At 29.8% G+C, this 24,468-nt stretch overlaps 2 protein-coding genes across 3 annotated transcripts in view; both read left to right on the forward strand.

Annotated features, from left to right (window-relative positions):
* The first annotated feature begins 1,078 nt into the window (after positions 1-1,078).
* Positions 1,079-7,598, forward strand: LOC136976368 (uncharacterized). The gene is made up of 9 exons (XM_067271617.1): positions 1,079-1,091; positions 2,382-3,987; positions 4,170-4,356; positions 4,454-4,717; positions 4,804-4,968; positions 5,056-5,202; positions 5,707-5,831; positions 5,901-6,236; positions 6,396-7,598. The coding sequence occupies exons 2-9, from the start codon at positions 2,392-2,394 to the stop codon at positions 7,596-7,598; spliced, it is 4,023 nt and encodes a 1,340-aa protein (XP_067127718.1). The 5' UTR covers positions 1,079-1,091; positions 2,382-2,391.
* A 179-nt stretch (positions 7,599-7,777) lies between these two features.
* Positions 7,778-24,468, forward strand: part of LOC136976271 (tyrosine-protein kinase HTK16-like) — a 66,294-nt gene continuing 49,603 nt past the window's right edge. Inside the window, exons 1-2 of one of the 2 annotated variants that reach the window (XM_067271496.1) lie at positions 7,778-7,855; positions 22,585-22,695. The gene's annotated coding sequence lies outside the window, so the exon portion shown is untranslated. The remainder of the gene's footprint in view (positions 7,856-22,584; positions 22,696-24,468) is intronic. The other variant, XM_067271497.1, reaches the window with a different exon arrangement.

Below are 24,468 nucleotides of genomic sequence, written 5' to 3' on the forward strand. Positions count from 1 at the left end.
GAAAACTGATTTACTAAAATTCATTTAATATATTAAAAAATATATTGAATAAGTTTAAATACTTTTAATTAAAGACGAATTACCGAATAATTTATTGCATTAATCTGTTAAAACACAATGCAAATAACTTTACTTATATTAGTTTCGTTTAAACTTTCGATTTCTAACATGACTGGTTCGCATCGTTAAGGAGCTAGCTGGGCATTTTGACTTTATTATTAAATCTGTTCATCCTCAAGATTTAATGATTATTGTACAATTTATTAATTTTCGTAATATATAAACAAAAAACAATAATGTAAATAAAGAAAAAAACTAGAGAAAATATCATCTTTGTAATTTAGAGTTAGGAAATTTTAGTCTTCAAGCCACATGAAGCCTTTTGTGGCTACTAGTGCAGCCTGGCAAGTTTAATTTTGCTGCTATAAATTTTGAATTATAACAGTATATTTTAAATTCTATTTGCACTAAAAGACATCTATCTATCAATAAATATAAAGATATCTTTACATTTTATTGTGAATGTATACCCTTTATCATGCCAGCAATACAGCATGTGCTCTATGAGAAATCGGATTTCGATTGGAAAGATTCCCCATTTCTGTTATAAATTAAATTACCATTTACTTTAAATTATAAAGTTTATAATTAATTTACAAATTTTATTTTTATTTTTATATTAAAATAAGTAGGCTGGAGTATAAATACAGAATATTAAATTTTTAAAATGAAATTTTTTTCCCTAAAATTAAAAACATTGCGTTGAAGTTTAAGTAAAACTTACGCCGAATATTTAACCCTCTTAGTGCCCACAGGGAAGGAGAAGAATTTTTATAAAATGCTTTAATAGTTAAATGATTTTCAAAAGGAAAATTATTTTAAAATAGTAATACATAATCAAAAGTAATATGAATGAATATATCATTAAAATAACAACTTCATAATTGAAACAGACTCCATTCTATTTTCATTGTAGACTCTTTTTCGTTCAGTTTTCCGTTGAGAAAACGAATTATGTGTATATAAACGGCATCATTTTTACTGTTTCTTCAGTTCACGCATTTTCACACTTGTAAAATGGAAAAATCAATGTAAGTTATATTGAATATTATTGATTTATTTAAAAAGATTTAAAATATATTTAACAGTTATTTACAAGTTATAGTTTATTATGAATTTCATTATTATTTTCGACGTGTTATATAAATTTTTTAAAATATTATTAATATATTCTATGCTATATGAATTATTGTATAAACTAATATGAAGTCAGATTATGTTTCAAATATTAGAGAAAAGATCTTAACAGAATTTCAATTATTATGCCTTTGTGTCCTCTATCGTGATTTAAAATTTATCTTGTATACTAGTACTTTTTTCTTTTATCAATTAACAGGACTTGTTATACTGGAATTATACTGGAACCATAATTCCAGTATAATAAGTCATGTTAAAAAGTACTAGTATACAAGATAAATTTTAAATCTTAACAGAATTTTTAACGACATCAGTCAAAACAAACACCTTTAATTAGCCCATTATTTTTTTTTTAAAGAATATTGAATAATTTACTTTTTTTCAAGCTATTAAAAACCATTAAAAGAGAAAAATTAGAGAAAAAAATTTAAAATTTTGTATTCTGGAAGTAATGAATTAATGCGTTTAATTCCCGATATTGTTACTGTATTATATGTATTACACGAACAATTTCGAAATATTAAAACGCATTTTCATAAAATTTAGTGCGAAAATGACAGGTAAAACTTGTTAAATTTCAAAAAGTTCATTAACTTTGAACAATTACGACTGAGGAATTCAAGTTAAATCAATATATTTATAATTGGAAATTGTTTATTTTCATTTCAGATATTAAGCAAAAATTAAAAAAAAAATTAAATTTCTGATTTTTTTCTAAACTATGAAGACCAGTAAATTAATTAAAGCTACTTTTAATGAATTTTATTATATAAAATTTATATATCAATACTTGAACTTTCTCAGAACTCGGTAGAATATTTGTTGAAAATATATATTCATGTTTTAGTTATATTTAATTTATAACATATCTATATAATTTTTTAATCTATAAATCTTTTATTAAATACATAATTTTCTAGAAAAATTTGTAAATTCTATAAATATTACTTCTACTCTAAAAATTTATAATCAATCTCAATGTTAAATTCTTTAGATACCTTTTCTTTTTAATTCTGAATGAAGTATTATCATTAAGATATCAACAAATATTTTTAAAATAAGCCGCCTATTAGTATTTATTATAGTGTTAATTTTAAATGTTTGAATGTAAAAAATTTAAAGTAATAAAATTGTTAAAAATTAATTTGAATAAGAAGTAAAAAAAAGAATATATTTCTTTTTAGAAATCGCAATATGTACGTAAAGTTTCGTGTCATAAGTTCGTGGGATAACAGGTTTACTGAAAGGTTTAAGCAAACGCTAAAAGATGAAATGAAAAAATGCAAAATTCATCTGCTCTGGCCAGAATTAGAACGTACAGAAAACCCTGAAGAAAAATTAAGCTTTGATGAAAAAACAATCGATCTCATAGGTAGAATTATAAACTTTGAAAGTTCAGAAGCAGAAATTTTAGACCGCATGATCAAGAAATGGTGTACAATGAATACTGAATATTGGATGGTTTTAATTCGTAATAATCTTGTTTCTGAAAGTAAATTTTTTCATCAAAAAATAGAATTAGATTTGTTCTCTATGGGAGTTTTAACGAGTCTAAATGAGTATGTATTCTACCATTTAATAGAAAAGAAGTGCTTTGCAAATTTTTATCACGATACTCGTACGTTAGAAATAAATTGTGACGATTACCAAATCAAAATCAAATACAGTTCAGTTAGAAGAATACTTGCCGAAGTACTTAACTCTTCTATTTACATATTCATTGATGTTAAGTATCCACCGCCAGTATTTTGCAATGATATAAGAGTCTTGACTTTACCTTCTGTCGATAGAGAAATTCATGGTAAATCGACAGTTTTTATGATTCGAATGAATGATGTCAAAACAGCGAAAGCAATCATCGATAGATTTAGCACTTCTAACAATATGTCTATTAATTATGTATGTATGACAAAAAGAATTTTGAAAAAACATTATCCTATAATGCCTTCCTTTGATTTAGGACATTTTGACTGTAATTACAACTTGCATGCCATTCTGACAAGAAACTTTGTACCCTTAGAACAACTTAATAAAAACAAAATTTGGAACGATTTTATACAAGAACTGCAAAATGAATACCAAGATAAATTTTGTTTAAGTAAAGCCTTAGAGTATATTTTAGATATTCAAGATCAAGGAATTTTGTTTGATTATCGGAAAACTATTAAGACTGCATACGACTGGATGATAGAAAAAGACGATCTAGTTTCCTTTGATAATGATGAATTTATTACTCCAAACACTATGAAATTGATTCGAAGAGTAGTCTTAACTCCAACTAGAGCTATATTTTATCCTCCTGAATTTCAATTCAAAAACAGAATGCTGAGAAATTATAATTCAGATTATGCTTTGAGAGTTTCTTTTAGAGACGACGATAATTTTAAACTCAGTGGAATTGCTTCTAACTGTCACGATGACTTGTTTTATATGGCAATCAATAAGCCTATGCTTGAAGGATTTAAAGTTGGTGAAAGACATTATAAACTTTTAGCTTGGTCGAATTCCCAGATAAGAGACCACGGAGTTTGGATGTATGCGAAAGACGATAAAGGTCATGATGCAGAGTATATTAGAAACTCTATGGGAGATTTTTCTGGAAATAAAACCGTTGCAAAATATATGGCTCGTTTAGGACAGTGTTTCTCTCAGACAGAAGATATCAGAAATATTCCTCCTGATGCAATTAAAACTGTGGACGATATTGAAGGGGGTCTTAATCCCGACACAGATAAACCTTATTGTTTTTCGGATGGAGTTGGAAGAATGTCAGTAAGATTAGCCAAAGATGTAAGTTGAATTTCGTACATTTTTAAATGTTACACATATACATATATTTCTATGATTTCATTAAGCATACTTATTATAGAAACAAATTATTTGCTAGATGGTTTAATGACATCTTCAATTCTTTTCGAATTCTATTCTTTTAAATTTTTAATTAACATATCTGTATATAATTTTACATTTAGGTAAGCAAAATGCTAAAATTAAAAAATGTCCCTTGTGCATATCAAATAAGATTTGCTGGTTACAAAGGAATGTTAGTTATGGATCCCACATTAACTGACACTGGAATAGATCTTGTATTCAGAAAGAGTATGAAGAAGTTCGACTCTCCTTCCGATAGATTAGAAATTGTAAAAAGATGTCAAGCAAGTAAGTGATTTTAATAATAACTTAGGTTTTTATGTAAATTGCAACATATGAAATGTTCAAGACAAAAATTACATGTCTTACATGATGTATTTTTTAGTTCCAGTTCAATTGAATCGTCCAATGATAAATATTTTGAATCAACTAGGAGTTCCAAACAATATATTTTTAGAAATGCAAGAAGAGATGCTATCATATATCACAGATATTCTAATTGATGACGAAAAAGCTGCTGATTATCTTACTTCAAAAATACAGTTAAAGACTATTGGAGGATTCATAGATATGGTTAAAGCTGGAATTGGATTAACAGGAGATCCATTTTTCAGAGGAATGTTGCTATGTCTAAGAGAAAAAGCTTTATGTAAATAATGAATGCATTTTATGTAAATTTTATTAATTTACCCTAATCTTAAGTTAATTTTTTTTTTTTTTTTTTTTTTTTTGCAGTGGATATTAAAATAAAAGCTAGACTAGCTGTAAAACCCACTGATGGTCGTAACATGTTCGGAGTCATGGATGAAACAGGAACTCTGGAATACGGACAAGTATTTGTACAATATACTAAAGATATAATTAATCAAGAAGTAAATACCGAAACTGAAATATATACTGGTAAATATGTTTTAAATTTTTAGTATTTCTACGTAATTTTTAATCATCAATGATTTAGTAAAAATTATTTTAAAAAACTTATTTCAGGCCCGGTTCTAGTAACAAAAAATCCATGCACTCAACCTGGTGATATCCGACTTCTAGAAGCTATCGACGTCCCAGAACTTCATCATCTTGTTGACTGTGTAGCTTTTCCACAAAAAGGACCCCGACCTCATCCGAACGAAATGGCTGGTTTGTACTTTTTAAATGCTTAAAATTATATGAAAAATTTCGATACAATATTTGATATTATTCACTAAACAATTTATTCTTGAAGCTGTTAAGACCACAAAGATTTGAATGAAGAATAGAAACCGATCTATCCCAAGACACAAAAATATCCGCTAGTTAAATATGTTTCAATCAGACATATTTAGTTGTTTTGTTAATTTGCCTAAAAACTTTCATTATCATGTATTTTTCTTTCTTCATAAAATCTTTTTACGAATTAAAATACAAAAATCAAAATCATTTGTATAATAAGTCAACCCAAAGTTGCGATTTCTTAATCATAATTGAAATTTACCTAAAGTAAAAAGTAAAAACAATGAAAATAGGTTATCAAACTTTTACTGTACAGATTTTTCATTTAAGATGCTAACGCATTGAAGTTTATTAAAAGTACAATTTGTTGTACAGTATTTGATAAACTTTATAGGCTATACGTTTATCTATTTATATCTTATTTATATTTAGGTTCTGATCTTGATGGAGACGAATATGCAGTTATCTGGAAGAAAGATTTATTTTTTTCGGGAAACAGAGAACCCGAAAATTTTCCTTCTCCTCCTGAAAAGAAAATACCTCAAACAAAATTTAAGGTTATTATTTAAATTTTATAAATAAATGATTTTAAAATAAACTTTAAACATTTTTAAAATTCTTTCCAGCTGGATGATTCGGTACAAGTACTGAGCGATTATATAAAAAATGATCAAATTGGAACTATTGGAAACGCTCATTTAGCCATTTCAGACTGCAATGGAATAAATGTAGACGTGTGCAAACAAATTGCGAGAAAATTTTCATGGTCTTTGGATTATGTAAAATCTGGATATTTTGAACCATTAAGTTTAAATGAAAAGCCTAAAAAATATCCCGATTTCATGGAAAGAGTTGACAAGGAAACTTATATTTCTAACAGAGCTCTGGGAGAATTATATAGAAACTGTAAACTTTTTGAACGAAATACAAGTTCTATTGAATTAGACACTGTTGACTTGAAAGTAAGTCATTTTTTTTACTTATAACACAAGTATTTTAAAAAACTACAAAAACATCCATAACTGATAAAATTTTTTATTATTAGAAACTATTAATTATAATTAAAACTACAATAATAAAGGTTAAAGAAATATATATTAAATTTGATTTTTCTTTTGTAGCCTGATCCTGATTTAATTTATGAAGGGTGGGAAGAATATAGATCCTCTGCTTTCAAATCCAAGACGAAATATGATTATCTTTTACAGTGCATTATGCAAAGATACGGTATTCAGACCGAAGTGGAATTAATAACTGGAGCTTTTCGACAAGTTCACGAACGACATAGTCAAAGACACGATATAATAGACGTAGAAAAATTTCTAATTGCTTCAGTTGAAAAATTGCACGAACGTTTCAGAGAAGAATTTTATAAAGAATTTGGCCTTAATGAAAATGAAGACAGCGATTTTGTAAATTTAAGTAATTTTCAAGACAAAATTTTGAAGAAAGCATCTGCATGGTATGCAGTTACGTACTTATATCGACCAAAAGACTTTCAAAATTCTACACGTTTCTTGAGTTTTCCTTGGATTGTGGCCAAACATTTGATTACTCTAAAGCTACAGAAATTTTTAATTAGACCTGCAGCAATTTTTAATACGTCCATTATTAACTTTTTAGATAAACGTTTAGCGGATATGGCAAAAAAATTACCTAAACCCCAGAGTGAAATGCTGCTTCTAGCAAACTGTCATAAAGTTCATAAAAACGTTATACAATTTACGTATAGATTGATAATCGGGTGGCTAAGTAGCAAGGAACGACTCGAATCTGCAAAAGAAGCATGGTTGGCTAAATACTTTAATAAATTCTTAGACAAAAACTGTTATTACAATGAAAGAAACGAAGAAGAAAACATCAAAACAATAAACATTATTAATCTTTGCTTCTCATTTTTGAAGATGGCAAGAAACGAATCTTCATTTCCTAGTAATTTGCAATGGATTCCCTCTTACGCTAGAGACACTTATCATCTTCTAGCTGCTACTGGAAATCCGAAGGCATTTTGTCCCATTGAAGATAAAAAGAAACCAGAGGAATCCGTAGAAATGGAACCAATAAAACTTCTTACGAAAATTATTCCAGGAGATAAACAAAAAAGGTTACAGACTTTGCGCAAAATTCTCGGCTGGTTAGCGCCATTAGACAATATGACTTTAAGAATTGACGAAAAATTTCACGTGGTAATATCGGCGAAAGGACCATTTAAATCGATAAGTTTCCTTCAAGAATTATTTACAACGGATACCGAAACTCTTAAATCGAAATTAGATGAATGGTACGAAATTATTCATTCGGAAAAATCTGTACCCAAACCATAAAACTTATGTCTATGAATTTATTTACTGTATATAAAAAATATTTGTAATTTATTTACGATAAAAATAAAAATTTTAATTATTTTATTTAATTTCTATGAGGCGATAAATATTCGAAATATGTATAAAAATTTAAAAAAAAATTAATCACTTGGAAATTTAATTTTTAATTAGAAGATTTTATAAATGGGGGCGTTGTTTGTTGATGTGTAATCTGCAATGGTTTTAAATGTAGATCGTTTGAACTTAGAGAAGGAAAGGTAAATTTAATCCTTTACAGAAAACGTTATTTATATATTTTATTTTATTTATATTATTATTAAATGCCAATACTTTTACATTGATGTTATTTATAATTTAAAAAAAATTGTTGCGACTTCCTCCTGTAACACCTCAGTGCAATTCTCAGAAATGATTTTAAATCGAGAAATATGATTTACACTGTATTTGCCTTTTATAAACAGTAATTGAATTAATGTTAGAACTTCGTGGATTGTATGAAGTCCTTTAAAGTTTTTATTACCTTAAGGTAAATTTGATCAAAGTTTTAAAGTATTAAGCATTTTATTTATATAAGTAAATATATATTATATAATATATATATAAACTAAGTTTCACAAAAAAGTTAAATTTTTAATCATTTTTAAATAAATAAATGAAGCTTAAACTTAAATTTTTATTGAAAATTAAAAATACAAAAAGTTTCTTAAATTTTCTAGGTTATATTTCTTAATACACATTTTTGTTTTTTTTTTTAAATAATAGATTTTATTTTGCATGTTTTAGTTATTTAGATATAACACACATAAAGTTTGAATAATTTTAAATTAAAAAAGTTTAGTTAAATTTATAGAAATTGATTCATTTCCAGGAAGTTCATGATTAGATAACAGTTGTGAACTTAATGTATCCAAAACAATAGGTAAACAAACAAGACTGAATATTTATATTCATGTTTTATTTAATTTTAAAATTTATAATATTTTGAATTTTTTATTGTCAAATATTAAGATTGCATATAACTTTATAAATGGAAGAAGCTTCTTACAATTTTTGAACATATACACATAAATTTAATCTAATAATAATTTAATGTTTTAATAATAAATTATTAATTTATAAATAATTTTGATAACTAATTTATAACTAGCTTCAATTAGCAAATTAATGAGAAAGTAAGGATGGGTAAACTAGTACAAAAAAGGGGATAAGATTCGAGCTCAGAGTGAAGGGTTTTGTGCCCCGAGAATTGTAGATCCCTATACGAGAAAAAAAAGTCAAAGGAACCATACCTGTATGTTCGAGCCTTCGTGACATATTTGACTCCAAATGTCAGTTTTTAACATGTATCAATATACTGCCTATTTTCCATGCTGTGTCATCAAGGCTCGCTATCGCTCTCCTTAATCAACACTCCGCATGTAGTCGTGTGCTTTGGTGCAAGCTATATTGAGCACCTCAGTGTCTAGGTGGAGATGAGCCCCATACCTTCCTAAAACTATATAACATCAAGTATTCCACGAACTGTCAAGTGGGCTACTCGTAGCTGGCATAGTCATGTGAGCTAAATAGTTAAATGCAATAGTCTTAGTGAAGTGATACAACTTCACTAAGACTAATGCAATCATGCACGACCTGATTTTGAGAGACTATCTTGTGAAGGGCCACTTGTAGAGATATGGTTTCTCAGACATTTTGCTCCTATGGGTATGTTCTACAGCAGTGGTGGCCAACCTTTTTGAAAGCAAGGGCGCAATTAAAAATTTCATGAACGTTGCGGGTGCAACAATATGTTGCCAGGTTGGCCCAATGTCATTACATCTTACCGTGCCCCTAGATTTTTCCCTATGTCTCCTGGTCAGCCATTCTGACCATGTGCATGGTACTGCTGACACACTCTGTACTAGAACTCCAAATAAATTTGTTTTACCTGTTAAATTCTGTGTTTATTTCGTCTAGAACCCAAAACATCATACATGTTTATTGTTAAAGTTATTTTTAATTTTTTAAATTCTTAATTTTTTTTCATTTAATTTTTGTCATTTTTAATTTTGATTCTTTTTGATTTTATTTTATAGGTTAAAATAATAATAAAAATGTGTAATAACAATTTTATTGAACAACATTTATTACATAATACATGAAAAATTAATGAGAAGGTTGAGACTGTATTTCGTGACATAATTTTTCAAAATCAGGAGAGTAATTTGATACTGTTACTCTTAAACTATCATTCAAATTTTCATCCATATAGAGTTATTTAATATCTCAATAAATAATTACTTGAAAATTTCAATTAATAAATAAGTAATAAGTAATTTCAAGAAAATTCTGCTTAAAAGCTGGATCATGAAATTGATGGAAAGAAAATAAAAAAATTATTTTAATTTATCGGGAATCGTGTCGTGGGTGCATAATAAATTGCTTACGGGTGCAGGGTGGCCACCCCTGCTCTACAACTTTGATAAGGTCCTAACCATCCCATTCAGAGCTTGAATTAAATCCAAAAAGGTAGTTAACTATTAACTAGTAAGTGGTAAGAAAGCAGAGAGAAAAGTAATTACCGCATTTATTTGCATATAAGATGAGGTTTTTATTCATTTTTCACTGCTTCAAAAACCTAGGTTGTCCTATATGCTCAAGCAAAGGATTCTTTGCATTTTTGCAATAATTTTTGTGAACCGTGTATTTGTATTTTTTACCAGATGATCACCCTCTTGTGTTTAAAAAAAAAAGTATTTTATCTGTGTCATTTGAATCATTCTTGCATATTGTCAGGAGTAAAGATGAATAGCAGTAGGAAAAGCAAAGCTTTCAAATTGAATTCCAAATTGAAATTCCAAAATCACAGGAGTCTAGAAAATTTCAGAAACTTTTGCATAAAGCATATAGTATATTTAGTAGCACTATAAAATCCACAGAACATAAAAAAACTTTTTATTTTAAAAACATTTTATTGATAATCTAATATGTTACACTTTGATGATGATGTATAAATTCTCATAATTTTGACTACTGGTAATAATGTAATTTCTTCAAAATTGTTGGATTTACATTTTAGTCTTTACTATTTAAGTTTTTTGATGATGTCATATGTTTTGTAATGTCATACATTTTGAATTACATGTAGTTTTTAAATATTCTCATTGAGTAGTTTATAAGATAATTCAATAAATTGGGTTTATTGCTCTTTATTATTTAACTTGAGATAAAATTGAAATGAATTAATTGTATAAATTAAAAAAGTATATAAAAGGATAATTCTTAATAAATTAATAGAATTCTAAATAAAAAAAATCTTTAAAATAATATTAGATTTTGCTAATTAACTATTGAAATTTATAGTTAAGAAAAATTTGTTCAATTTTATATAGAGATGAGCAAATGTTGTCCTGAATGCTTGAATATTAGAAAGTATTTGTGAGATCTTTGAATATCCTGTTGATAAAAAATATAATACCACAAATATCTCTAACATCACACAATACATATGGATAATACCTTATCAACCAGGTTGCCAGATAGTCAATCATCCACAAATTATGGAATTGAAAAATTTCAGTTTTGTAATATCAATATTACAGATAGTTTTATGAATATTTTTAATATTCGTTAATTTTTTTGAAGAGTTATTTATTCAATTTTCATATAATGACTTGTTCTGTTTCATAATTTGAAAATATCTGAAATACCTAATATTGTATAAACTAGCTGAAAGAAGGAAAATATTCATAGAACTGTCTTTTCAGTTTATATTATAGTCAACTCGTGTTAATATGAATCAATAGTAGTTAGTTTGCATTATCAAAAATTTGTATAAACAATTTTCAGGATCAAGGACAAGGTTGTATAATTTAGGTAGTTATGGCTTAATAAGCAATCAAAATCCCTAAATTATAATATTTTGAATTAATTTACTAAATAGTTAGATAAAATTAAATTTATTTACAAAAACAAATTTAATGTTATAAGTGATTTTCAAATCTAACAAAATGAGGAGGAGATGGTATTTGCCATTTAAGTATGAAGCAGTTTATCAGAGTGGTTAAACAAAAAATAAGCTAAAAGAAATCTGATTTTTTTCTGTTGACGATTATTTGGAAAAAGAAAAAATACGTTTTGGGACCAAAAAAGTAAAAAAGGGAGCCAAATTTGGTACAAAGTAACCAAACCTGGCTTCACTGTTTGCACTTTCCAATATGCAAACCATGTTTGCATATTGCATACCAATATGCATACCACATGTTTGCATGGGACCACATCTATTTAAAGAGTTAAGCATCCTTAAACTTACCCTATTTTCTGAATGCAACAGAATGGTTACTAAAACCAGATGTTTGAATTGCTCTACAATTGGAGGTCAAACTTGTCTTTTCTTACTAAAAGAAAATCTATTCTACTCAAAATGGAACATTTATTACAGTACCACTTTTTGTTGTTCATGTCAAATAGTGTAAAAAACGACCGTTATTGGAAATAGGGTTATTTCTTGGGGGTTGTGAAGGTAATTTACAGTTTGGTTTAACAAATTCTGGAAAAATTGTTGTTTGCTGTATTGTCTGAAAATTAATATTGTGACAATGGTGTTTTGCCTGGGCAGTGGAAAAATTTGCTTTATTGGTGTTTGTTTTAAGACAAGTCAACTGTATTTCATTTTAAAATCTTAATACAATTATATCACACTAACCTTATGAAGTTAAGACCCAATACGGGTATACTAATTCATTGCAGGAAACCATTTCTTACCTTTTGGAACAATTCTTTCTGAAAGATAGCAGAACTGTTGATAATGAGGGGCATAGGAAGATAAGGTAAGTGGTAGAGGAGATATATGAAGAGAGGGATGACCCTCCTTTTACAGCAGAGGAAGTTAGAGAGTATAGACAATATAAAAGCAAGTAAGGCCCCAGGAGATGATGGCATTGTAATTCAAATAGTTAAGAAAATATGGGAGGTGTGTCCTGAGACACTTCTCATGATGTATAATCAATGTTTAAGGTATGGGGTATTTCCTGAGAGATGGATAATCCCAAAACCTGGGAAAATGGATTTTACAGATCCTGGTAATTACAGGCTGATAAGCTTGTTGCCTGTAATGGGTAAGGTCTTAGATGATCTTATGATAAAAAGGATAATATGGTACTGGGAGCATGATAACAAAATTAATGATGTCCAGTTTGGGTTTCGAGCCCAAAGGTCGACAGAGAATACAATAAATAAGGTTGTGAAAGATATAAGGGAAGTTTTGCAGGAGGCTAAATATGCAGTAACCGTGAGCTTGGACATTAAGGGAGCTTTATTTACTTTTTTTTTTTTGAGTGTGGAGAAGGCACTTGAAAGAGGGTGCCTGCAAGAGTCAAAGTCCGGGCCCAGTTTTTGATACTTCAATTTGATAGTATAATAAGGAAAATATTGAGTAGAGGAGTTTGTTGTACGGCCTATGGCGATGACATAATGATTATTTGCTCTGGGCATTCTCATAGAAACAGAGATGGTGTGTGGAAATTTACTGGAAGACATAGATCAGTGGGGCAAAGAGGCCAAGTTGGTATTTAATCCACAAAAGACAAAAATTATGATATTTGCAAAGGACTTCACATCGGCTTTGTGTAGGAGGCCTCTGATAATAAGAATGAGAAATCAGAAGATTGATATGGTGAATAATATGAAATATTTGGGTGTCATAATCGATAATAGGTTGAGTTGGAATATGCATGTTATAAACAGTTAAAAATAAAATGTAATTTAATATTTAATAAGTTGATCCAGATAGTTCATGGGACCTGGGGGCTCAAATTGGAAGCAATGGAAGCTATTTTTGATGGTATGTTTATACCAACAATGACTTGTGCAGCTTCAGTGTGGAGTGATAAGGTCAGAAATACTAATCAGTTGAAGTGCTTACGGCAGGCTCAAAGGACTGCTCTTTTGAAACTCACAAGGTGTTTTAGAACTACCTCTATGGAGGCTCTAATGGTCTTAGCGGGAAAAGTGCCTTTTGAATTGATAATAGAGGAAAGGGCTCAGAGGTATTAGCTATTTATGATGGTATGTTTAAGAAAGGAGGAGAGAATATTAGGATTGATATTCCAATTGATCTGAATAGGCCTCGGAGTTGCTCACTTTTCTCACTTGTACTCACTTTTCTGAAGTATCCTCACTTTTCTCACTTTTCTGGTCATTTTCACATGCTTAATTAAGATGTGGGACAAACCAAAAATAATTTTAAAGCCAAACAATCTGCCGAATTATCGGACTATTGGAATAGAATTTTTTGGAAGAAAATATGTGGCCCTGAGCAGGACTCAAAATCGCAACTGCCCGCTCAGTGTCATTAGTTATAGGAAACAAAAATTTATTTCACATATTTAAAAAAATCTTTTATGCACTTAAAAAATCCCTCTCATTACAAATTCAGAAGCCACTGTTTAGTAAAGTTATGTACTCATGTCATATTTTCATTATTTGCCAAATTCTACCTTCTCTGAATTGCATTTCCTTCTACAGAGTTTAAAAATAAGGATTCTAAGCATCCCTGCGGTTTTGACTGTTTTCTAAGAAAATCACTAAAGTCCTTTTGCAGGGGAAAATACACTACACAGAGGGATTAATCTCTCAAGCTGACAACATTGCTGCCGCTTTTAAATTCAAAATATATAATTATTAAAATTAACACAAGATAGTAGCGTAACCTCCTACCACTAAAAAAGATTTCATTTCTGACCATTTAGTTATCCTGGTTATAGCCCAATAATTTGGCAGATTATTTGGTTTTAATTAACAATCGGGTTATGGAGTTGTCGTTTATAAAAATATTTTTTTACTTGATTTATCTTTAAAATAATTTTATTTAACTCAAGTTTATGAAATTATTTAATGATTTCATAGCATATTGTTAACATTAAATCACATCTACATCGTCCTATAAATGTATGTTTAAATTGACTACAAGTATAATTATTCCATATAGTAAGTATTATTTTCATAAAATGTGTGATTACTTTGCTTGTGAAATATCCATTTTTTAATGCCGATTATAATTGTGCATTAATTGAGAGACTAAAAAAGTAAACGAAAATGTAAATTCATATTTACATATAAAATTTACCAAATAAATTAAAATATTCGAAGTGTTGTAAAAAGTAAAACACATAATTGCTTATGAGAAAGATTTTCACACACTTCCCAAAAGGTTAACAACTTTGCAATGATATTGGTTTTTATTCATCTGCAGGAAAAAGTTCCTTGTTATTTATGAAATCATTAATAAAATATTATTTTACTTATATTATTTGGAGTATATTTATTTCAGATTTATTATTTTACTTTGAAATCAATATTTACACATCTCGAAGCATTAAAAAATAAACAGTTTCTGATAATGATAAATATCTGAGAATAGCCAAATTAGTGAAATCAGCATTGAAAATCCCATTCCCATGAGAGAGAGAGGATCAATTTTATGCCAGGCACTTTCTCCTGATAGAGCATCAGTGTTGGAAAGAATGCTTAATTCACTATTTTGATTGTTAAGGAGGGACTAAACATGTATGACCAAAGCCCACACCTTGTACCTATTACAAAGGACGACTGAAATTAGCTTCCTCGGTGCATAGAAATTATCAAGAATGATTGGAAAATGAAAAGAAGTTAAAAGAATAAGAGAAATGGAAAAAAGAGCACAGAAATATTTTGAAGAACAACAAAAGAAAGCTGTTCGTAACATGAAGATTATGGAACTGCAGCTGAGTTTAAACCAGAAAAATGTAGAAGAAAATGAAATACATGTGACAGTCCAAGTTTTGTTAGAAGTAGCAAACAAAAACTGGAGAAGGCTATTAACAGCAAGAACATGAATGACATACAAGCAGCACATGTGATGCTTATTATTGTTAAGTGTTCAAAAGCAAGAGGAAGCGAAAAAGAAGGAAGCTGATAACATGCAGAATAATCTTAATAAAAGAACATCATCTTTCATGACTGATTATTTACAGAAGCCAAAGACTTTTCAAGTATTCATTGTTTACTGGAAATATAGAAGCCACTGGTTATCGGGAGACAGAAAAAAAACGTGATATATCCGAGTAATAAAAATTCTGGGCTTTTACTAAACAGATTATACATGCTATGGAATCTCTATTCTTTCATCAGCAAGTGTTTCTGATATAAAATAAGCTTAGTTTTTCAATCCTGAATTTTATTCGTAGGTTATATCGAATCAATTGACGTTTACGTAAACATCGATACCACGAACGCCCATTTAGCATTATTGCTTCTTTAACAATGATATTAAAAGACAAATACTATCGATATAAAAACAAAACATCAATTGTGATTTTATTATACAGTACTATACAAATCACTTATTAGAAATTCGTGTAGTTTATATTTTTCAATAAAAATTATAAATGCTGCAATTGAAAATTTAAAAAAATAAATATTGAATATATAATAGAACATCAAAACTTATAAAATTACAGAGTAAAATTCTCTGAAAAGCAAAATAAAGTTATTACTGTATAAAAATTTTAGAACTTTTCATTCAGAATTAGAGATCTTTTCCTTACACATTATGCGGTGAATTTCGAACTCACAGAAACTTGTAAATGAGGAGACTGTACTTAAAACTAATAAACAACTTTTATATCAAAAGGAAACAAATGATGATGATCTATCCACCTGTTCTGCATATTTAGCTCTTTTTCATATTTTGTTGCAAATAGAAATTCAGTGGCAATTGGTAATTTAAAATTAATTGACTCCAATGCTTTTAAAATTTGGGGGACCAAAAAAACACAATATAACGAGTGGCTACTATATTACAGTATATACAGAAATTTTTAAAATGTGTTTAACCATTACAGAATAAAAAAGCAATAAAAATTGTTATTTTCATTTTGCTGAGTTTTCCTTGTGTTTTCACTTTGTTTTCACTTTGTTTTGTTACTATTGCACTCACTTTTTATTCACTTTTTCTGTATTTCGACTCACTTTTCTCACTTTTTCAAAGGGGAAATAGCACTCCTAGGCCTGTCTGGATAATTATGAACAAGATATTTTAGTAAAGTAATTGCCTCACTTAGCTAAATGTGTAGGGGTAAGGCTGCTGGCTATTGACCCAATTAAGACCCACATATATACGGATGGCTCCAGGTTGGATTCTGGCACAGGGGCCGCTTTCGTAGTTTACGAGAATAATGAAGAAATTCACAGTGATAAAGTTACATTGGAAACATAGTGCTCTAATTTTCAGGCAGAGATATTGGCAATAGACAAGGCTGTTGAATGGTGCATCAGAAATGAACGTAATGAGAGAGTCTGTATTAATAGAGTCTTAGTGCTCTTCAGGTCCTTACTAACCATAAATGTAAACATCAGCAGGTATATGGTATTCAGACCAAACTTAGAGAACATGGTTTAATAGAGAAGTTTTGTTTTACGTGGGTCAGAGCACATGTTGGTATATATGGAAATGAACAGGCCAATTTTTTGGCCAAGGAAGCAGCCATTGGAAATGAAAAAGCGTTTAATATTATCCCACAGTCTTGGGGAAAGAAGACATTAAAGAATATAATTGTAGAAAGATGGCAACACACTTGGATGAATAGTATAAAAGGGAGGAAAACTTTTGATATACTCCGAGATATTGAAGAGAGACTCTCTCATCTTAAGTGGTTTGGGAGGGAGCGGGTACTTCTGATTTGTCTCTCGGGGCATGATGGACTTGGTGAATATAAGAGTAGGTTTCACTTGGATGATCAACATGAATGTGTCTGTGGAGAGGAGATGGAGACTTTGGACCATCTAATTTATGATTGTTTTGAATGGATAACTGAAAGGCATTATCTTGAAATGACAGTTTTGGATGAAGGGCTTCGTTGGACCTGTAGTGTTTACCAACTGATTAGGAATGAACGGCTGTATAGGCAGTTGGTTCCCCTTCTGAGGAAGGTCTTGCAGAGCAAAGTAGCTCAAATTAAATTGTAAATTATTTTCCTGAGCGAGTTGCTCAGAAGTTTTTGTTGTTTTGTTTTTATTTTTTGTTTAATTGATATTAAGTATAAAGAAAAATTAAGAATAAAGTATCTAAGCCCCATTGTGCGAAAGCAGTGTGGGGAAGACTGATCCCTGTTAGGGGAAATGATGATTCCTAATAAAAAAAAAACCTTATGAAGCTTTTCAAAATTTTAACTTATCACGAATGTTTTGGTCCTCTTAGGACCTTCTTCAGGTGGAATTCTAGTAGAGAAAATCTTTTCGTTCTAATTTTCATTTCGGATGTGTTTCAATTTTTCGAATTTTCTTTTAAATTTAAACATATAACAATGTGTGCAAACGTTGGCGATTATAATGCCAGGTCATACATAGCCTGTCATGCCCTCGAAAGCTGTTTTTCATCCTTAAAATTGATTAAGAGGCCTTGGCATTCTGCTTTAAAGATCTCTAATGCCTCCAAATTCCTAAGATGATGTATCTGCTGAGTTTGCCGGATCATGGTCGCCTGTTGTAATTCGGGTGTAATGCCGTTTTCACTGGCATATATAGCTAAGGCAGCGTTGTTGTTGTTCTCAATATTGGTTTTATGTTCACGGAGGCATTGTTTGAGTGATCTTCTTGTGGAACTGATATATACCAGATTCCTATTGAATCTATCATCTCTGAGAGGAATTTTATATACTCCGGCTCTTTTCGATGTCCGCTCGATCTTTCCCATTCCTGAGCATGGCAAATATGTCCAGTTTACGCCTATCGGCTATTTTTGAATTAGTATGTCTCAATCTCTTGATATATGGCGTGCATACGATGCTCATATGCTATAGTAATAGGACGGGGAGACGCATCTTGCTGTGGACTATTTTCTGGAGCTCTATCTGATTGATTTTTGGGTTGGCTTTCTTGTTTGTCTGCTATTTTAAATATTAACTTTTTGTTATAGCCATGGTTTTCAGCTACTTCTGCTATTTTTTTTATTTCCTTCCACTTGTCTTGTTCTTTATTACAGTGCATATGGGCTCTTCTAGTAAGTGCTCTAAAGGCCACCATTTTGTAGTTATATGGATCGTTAGAGTCGGCTGGGATGTATATCAGGATAGCGCTCGGTTTATGGTATACCTTAGTATCATATCTGTTGCCATTAAAGGTAATATTAATGTCTAAAAAATGAGCTTCTTTATTGCTCATTTGTTCTAACTCAATCGTAAGATCATACGGAATGTTATTCATACAGCGCATAAATTCCTCGATGTTCAGTTTTGTTCTCCAGATGATGCATACATCATCAATGTATCATTTATATATTTTGATATTACAGAGATACTTGGGATGGTTTTGGCTTCTAAAAGATGCACCACAATTTCAACCAAGTCCCCAGATAAGAGGCTACCCATAGATGATACTCTTTTTTTTTGAAGGAAGTCTTTCCATCCAGTTGGAAGCATGAGGTATAACAAAGAATATGAGACACTTCCAGTATTTGTTTGTGGTCTGCACTGTTTGCTATTCTAGTCATAAGCCAATCTTGTAAACTGCAGAAACAGGGCTCCAGTTTAACCAATGGGTATAGCACCTTAAAGTCTAAAATAGTAATCCAGAAGCTTTCAGATGGTAGGCAGTTTTGTATGGCTTCAATTACCTAAGTCAAATTGGAGACTGTAAGTTGATAGCCTTCTAGATGTTTAGCTAGGAGTGTATGGATTTTCTGCTCTATTATTCTGGTGGGTGCATTGGTTTTGTCTAAAATATGTCTAAGTACCATCCCTTGTTTGTGCGTTTTGGCATAGGCAAAGAGTCTGCGAACTGCAGGCAAGGCTACTGTCGCGTTGTCTAGCTGTAACTTTCTTGCTAAGCAGGTATGCGTAAACTGGTGGACTCTTGACTGGATCTTATCAACGAAGTCCTTTCCTATCTCCTCACATTCTGTCTCTCGTATATACTTCTGTAAGATGGTGTAGCAGTGGTGTAGCAGTGGTGTAGCAAACATAAGTTAGGCAGTGGTGTAGCAAACATAACTGGTGCCCAGGGCTCAACACTTTATTGATGCACCCTGCCCTTCTCCAGAAACACATATAGTTTGTCTTGGAGACCATACACCCCCTTGCTCCCCTGCTACGCCACTGCATCTATGGAGCTAAATTATCTGCTCTTTCTTAATTTAGGTTACACATGTTACTCCTACACAAGTCCCTAGTCCCTCACTATAACCGATTTAGAACCGACATGCACGTTACTCTTTGCATTGTAAAATGACATTGCGCATGCGTCAGGAACTTCTGTTCGAACAAACTTGACCTGTCGTCCAGGTCAGCAATTTTGTAAAGGTGGCAACACTATAATGATAACTTAAATCCTTTGGTATTTTGGTAATTGGTATTTAATAAAAAAATATCTGTATCAGATATTATTATTTTTAGATATTATTCAACTTTTTTCAACCATAGGTAAGTATTCATTCATAAAAATGATGAAAGGAATACAGCAATGTCTTGGTACTCAAACTGTTCCCAACTCAAACAATTCGGTATTCGAACATAAATTCTGGAAAAAAAATTGCTCGGTACTCAATTGAACAAATGTGACCTATTAGAACAAATTATTGATTAATAACATATTTTTATTTTGTCATTTGTATAAAATTATGATAAAAATAAAAAAATGAAGACATTGCTGATATTTCTGATCAAGATCAACAGAAAAGCTCAGATGATGATGATACTTTGAAAAAAAAATGTCCTCATTTGACTAAAATTAATATTAACAGTACTTTTAATTGTGGTTGCAATTGTTAGTTAATTATTGATTGGAAATGAAGTATTGATTGGTTTAATAAATATATTTCTCTTAATAATGAAAAAGAATAGTATATTTTTGCTAACTTCTGGAACGTAACCCTATGTTTTGCATTAGTCCTTTGTTTTGTGTAAAATGAATTTGCATAATGTGGCACTTTTTTGCAATGTAATAACCATGTTATACAAGGGATACCTGTACTCTCACATTTCAAAAGAATAATCATTTAGTTAAATTCTTTATTCACAGTATTAGCAATTATAGCAAATTTTTAAAATTAAGAATTAAGTTATAAATAATTATGCTCATATTAAAATAGATCAATTAGATTTGTTTCATTAGTTATTTAATGTGAACATGCAAAACTTTTCTATAAAGATTTGAAATGTAATTTTTCAAGTTAAATGTTACTTAATGCAAATATGTTACACTTTTAAGTAATATATAATATGAGTTTATAATAATATACACTTTTCCATAATTATTAATATTTTACAATTATAAACAGTCAAGTAACTAATTCTTAGGATGCTTAACATAATATCATTATCAACTAAAAATAATTGGAAGTGTCTGAATTTATAACTCAAAGATTTTACAAAGATATAATAAAGCAGGTGAAATTTAAGACTTTTATACAGTATACTTAGACAGTATATTTAAAGCATACAAACACATTTTAAATAAATACAGTATTGGTTAAGCATCATATGTACAGTACATAAGTGAAAGAAAACAGTATGACAATTGTATTAAGATCCATCTTAAAAAACAAAGCATTGATAAATATATCACACTAACCTTATGAAGCTTATCCATCTTAAAAAATGCTTTGTTTTTTAAGATGGATTTTATTGGAATGGCCAAACCGGCTAAAATATATAGGAAAGTTGTCCTAGCCCTTATAAGGATCAGGGCTAAAACTTGACGTTCTAATCGAATGTAGAGAGTAGCAGGTATATCTGATGTCTATCTTTAGTATCAAATTACCCCCTGGATGTGAATCCTTACTACCAAAATTGCGGTTTGTATGCCTACGGAAAGCGATTAGAGCAGTGTGTAGATTATGGTATTCGAAACTTAGTAGCCTCATTAAACTTGAAGATCAACTATATGAGAAAGAATATAGTAGCTTGGTGGAGGCTAACAACAGGGTTATAATTATTCAAGGGAGACTAGCAGAGAAACTAAAATCCCATTATAAGAAAAAACTATGTTGAATCTTCAAATTCCAGAGACCTAAGAATGAAAAAAGTGAGCAAACCCCGATAATTTGCTACGATGGAATTAGCCCTCCAGAATATATTAAAACAGTGCTTGGAAAAGGACCAATGTTTGTGCCAGGATCCTGCAAGCTAACACCAGAGGCTATCATGCCAGAGATTGAAACCATCATACACAGCCTGAGCAAAACCAAAAAAGAACACTTCAGATGGAAGGCATACTTCCAGATGAAGTGATATAACCTAAGGAAGCACCACGAGGAAATGGAATACCAGAAAGCTTTAAATAAGAGCAAGAAATGGCTACGAGAAAATAACATCTCCCTTCTTAGGGCTGACAAGAATAAGGCTGTAGTATTGATGAAGAGAGACTCGTACACCACCATCTTACAGAAGTATATATGAGACACAGAATGTGAGGAGATGTACAAACATTATAATTGAAAATTAGATTTTTTCAGCAGTAATCACATGTGCTCTCCAGATGGATAAGTGCTGTTACATCAACTGCTTGCTTACAACAATGCTTCTGATAAACTTTCAGTTACAAATACAGATAGTCAGATAGTTTAGGTGATGGCAGCCTGATGCTCTGGGAACCAAGACTCCAGTTTGGGTTAGCTCAGAATTTTTTAGGGATAGCTTGCCTAGATATGTTGAGTCCTATGCTGCACTAGCTGGTCACTATATTATGGTCTTGGTTAAACCTTTGTTGGATATGATCAAAGATTTTCATAGCATTCAAAAAGCAGAGTAAGAAAAGGAAGAAGTTATTGGTTCACTATGATTTCCTATATAATTTTAGAATGGTGAAGTTTACTCTGACTAATTATACTAGAAAAATTGATTTTGAACATTTCTTTTTCTCAATATGAGGTTTTTTATTACTCTGGTATTTTCAGTATAAAATTTTACATTATTGGATTAATTTTAGTGATCTACAAAATTTTATTTTATTGACATTTTACTGTACATTGTAGGGACAGAACTAATCCAGAAAAAGGAGACTTGTTTAGTGATGGTAGAAAAAATGAAAAAGTTATACTGTAATTAATGCAAGATTACCAAGTATGAAGCAGTAAAAGTTCATGGTATATAAACTTTTATGTATTTTATTTTTTCCACGTTATTAACTAACTAGTTGGCTTTTATTGATAACTTTTTAACTGTTGTACAAATCTTGTTGCCGAAGTATAAAATATTTTCATTTCATATGGATAACCTGCAACAATGTATAATCCATGTAAACAGTATCTTGCAAAAAACTGTTAGAATGGAAATAAAACCTTCAAAAATCTTCACTTAACCCATCTTATCACATTTGCATCTCTGGAACAGACATTAAGATCATAATGTTATTAATTCAATTGCTTTTTTTCCTTATTTTATACTATTTTATTAAGGTGAAATACCAGGTGAAAAATAAAGATTGTTTTTTCTGAATAAAATTCCTCCGTTTGCAGAAATCGGAACACCAGTATAATAAGTCTTAATAATATGATAAGTCCTTAGTAGACAATAATATAATAAAATAGCATGATGTTGTCATTTCAAACATTAAAAATCTTTTTCTATTTCACTTTACTGTAGATGTAATTATAAAATAATGAAATGAAGAAAGAATACTGGAAATAACCTCTCTAAACTTTATCTGTTCAACATACAAATGCCTGTCAAACATCAAAAAAATTATCATCATCATGTTACTTTATTTCTGTGTTATATATTTTTCAAATAATGTAAAAAATGTTGAAATAAACTCAGAAAAAATTAAATAGAAAATAATTTTAATGTGGATAATAATGCATGCTGTTTCCTTTAAAAAAAGTTTGCATTGTATAATTTTACATAAATAATAAGTAAAATACTATAAATATACAGTGATACCTCAGTTTTCGTTGCTAATTCATCTGAAAACAATCGACAAAATCCAAAACTGAGGCAATTATTTCCATATGAATCAATGTAAATCCAATTAATTCGGTCTAGACAGTCCAAATACATAACAAAAACACATTTTATAGAGAATTAATATAGCGTTAAATACTAAATGCAATAAGAAATTAAAATAAAAAAACTAATCTAAAGGAAAGCAATGGAATTGTTTGGCTAGATGCATGGGGTAATGTCTTGTCTTGTAGAAGTTAGTTGGACATGAGCTTCTAGTTTATATCACCCCTTGGAAAAGTGTGACATAATGGTTATGTAATAGTAGTTGTATGCGTTTATGATGGTCGTATTGTGAGGAATAATGCTTTCTGGGAGGTCCATTTAAGGGTAACTGGCCCTAGATTGGAATGCACAGAACAACTTTTCAAAATATTTTTTAAAAAATTGTAACAAAAAATTTTCATGTTACTGGACTTTACAGGTTGTTTAAAGTTTGTGATTTGTTCCAGTATTGAGAAGGTAATTTTAAAATAAGTAAAGTTAGAAGCTTAGAATTAATATCTACAGACAATTTTAGAAATAAGGAAAATGGAACTGTATTGCATGTGACAGATTATCACAAACAGTAAAAATCAAACAAAACTAATCTGATATGATGGAAATTGTATTGTTCTCTAGACTTAAAGGTTTTCTTGCATATTGTTTTATTAAAGATGATGTGTTGAACTTTTAAAATAAAAAATTTTTCTTATATTAACATCAGCTAAAAAATATTGTATTAAGATATACTGAAATGTCACAGAATGTGTGTATTAAAATATAAAAGATGTTACGAGGAAATGTTAAGTAGAAAAACTTTAAGCAGGGTATATCTGTACATAGAAGAACAAGTATAGAGAGAACCGATTTGTTGCTTTGTTGCATATTAAAAGAATTTTGAGATCCATTATGATAATGTTTCTCGATTCTGTAAG

The sequence above is a fragment of the Centruroides vittatus genome, unplaced genomic scaffold (genome assembly GCF_030686945.1).
Source record: "Centruroides vittatus isolate TY-2023 unplaced genomic scaffold, ASM3068694v2 contig_4, whole genome shotgun sequence".
In the NCBI taxonomy this organism is placed as follows: Eukaryota; Metazoa; Arthropoda; class Arachnida; order Scorpiones; family Buthidae; genus Centruroides; species Centruroides vittatus.

Excerpts from the sequence above, each read along its gene's own strand:
- LOC136976368 (XM_067271617.1), top strand. The coding sequence starts at position 2,392 with ATGTACGTAAAGTTTCGTGTCATAAGTTCGTGGGATAACAGGTTTACT. Across the intron at positions 4,357-4,453 it reads TGTAAAAAGATGTCAAGCAA|TTCCAGTTCAATTGAATCGT; the intron begins GTAAGTGATTTT and ends TGTATTTTTTAG. Across the intron at positions 5,832-5,900 it reads TACCTCAAACAAAATTTAAG|CTGGATGATTCGGTACAAGT; the intron begins GTTATTATTTAA and ends AATTCTTTCCAG.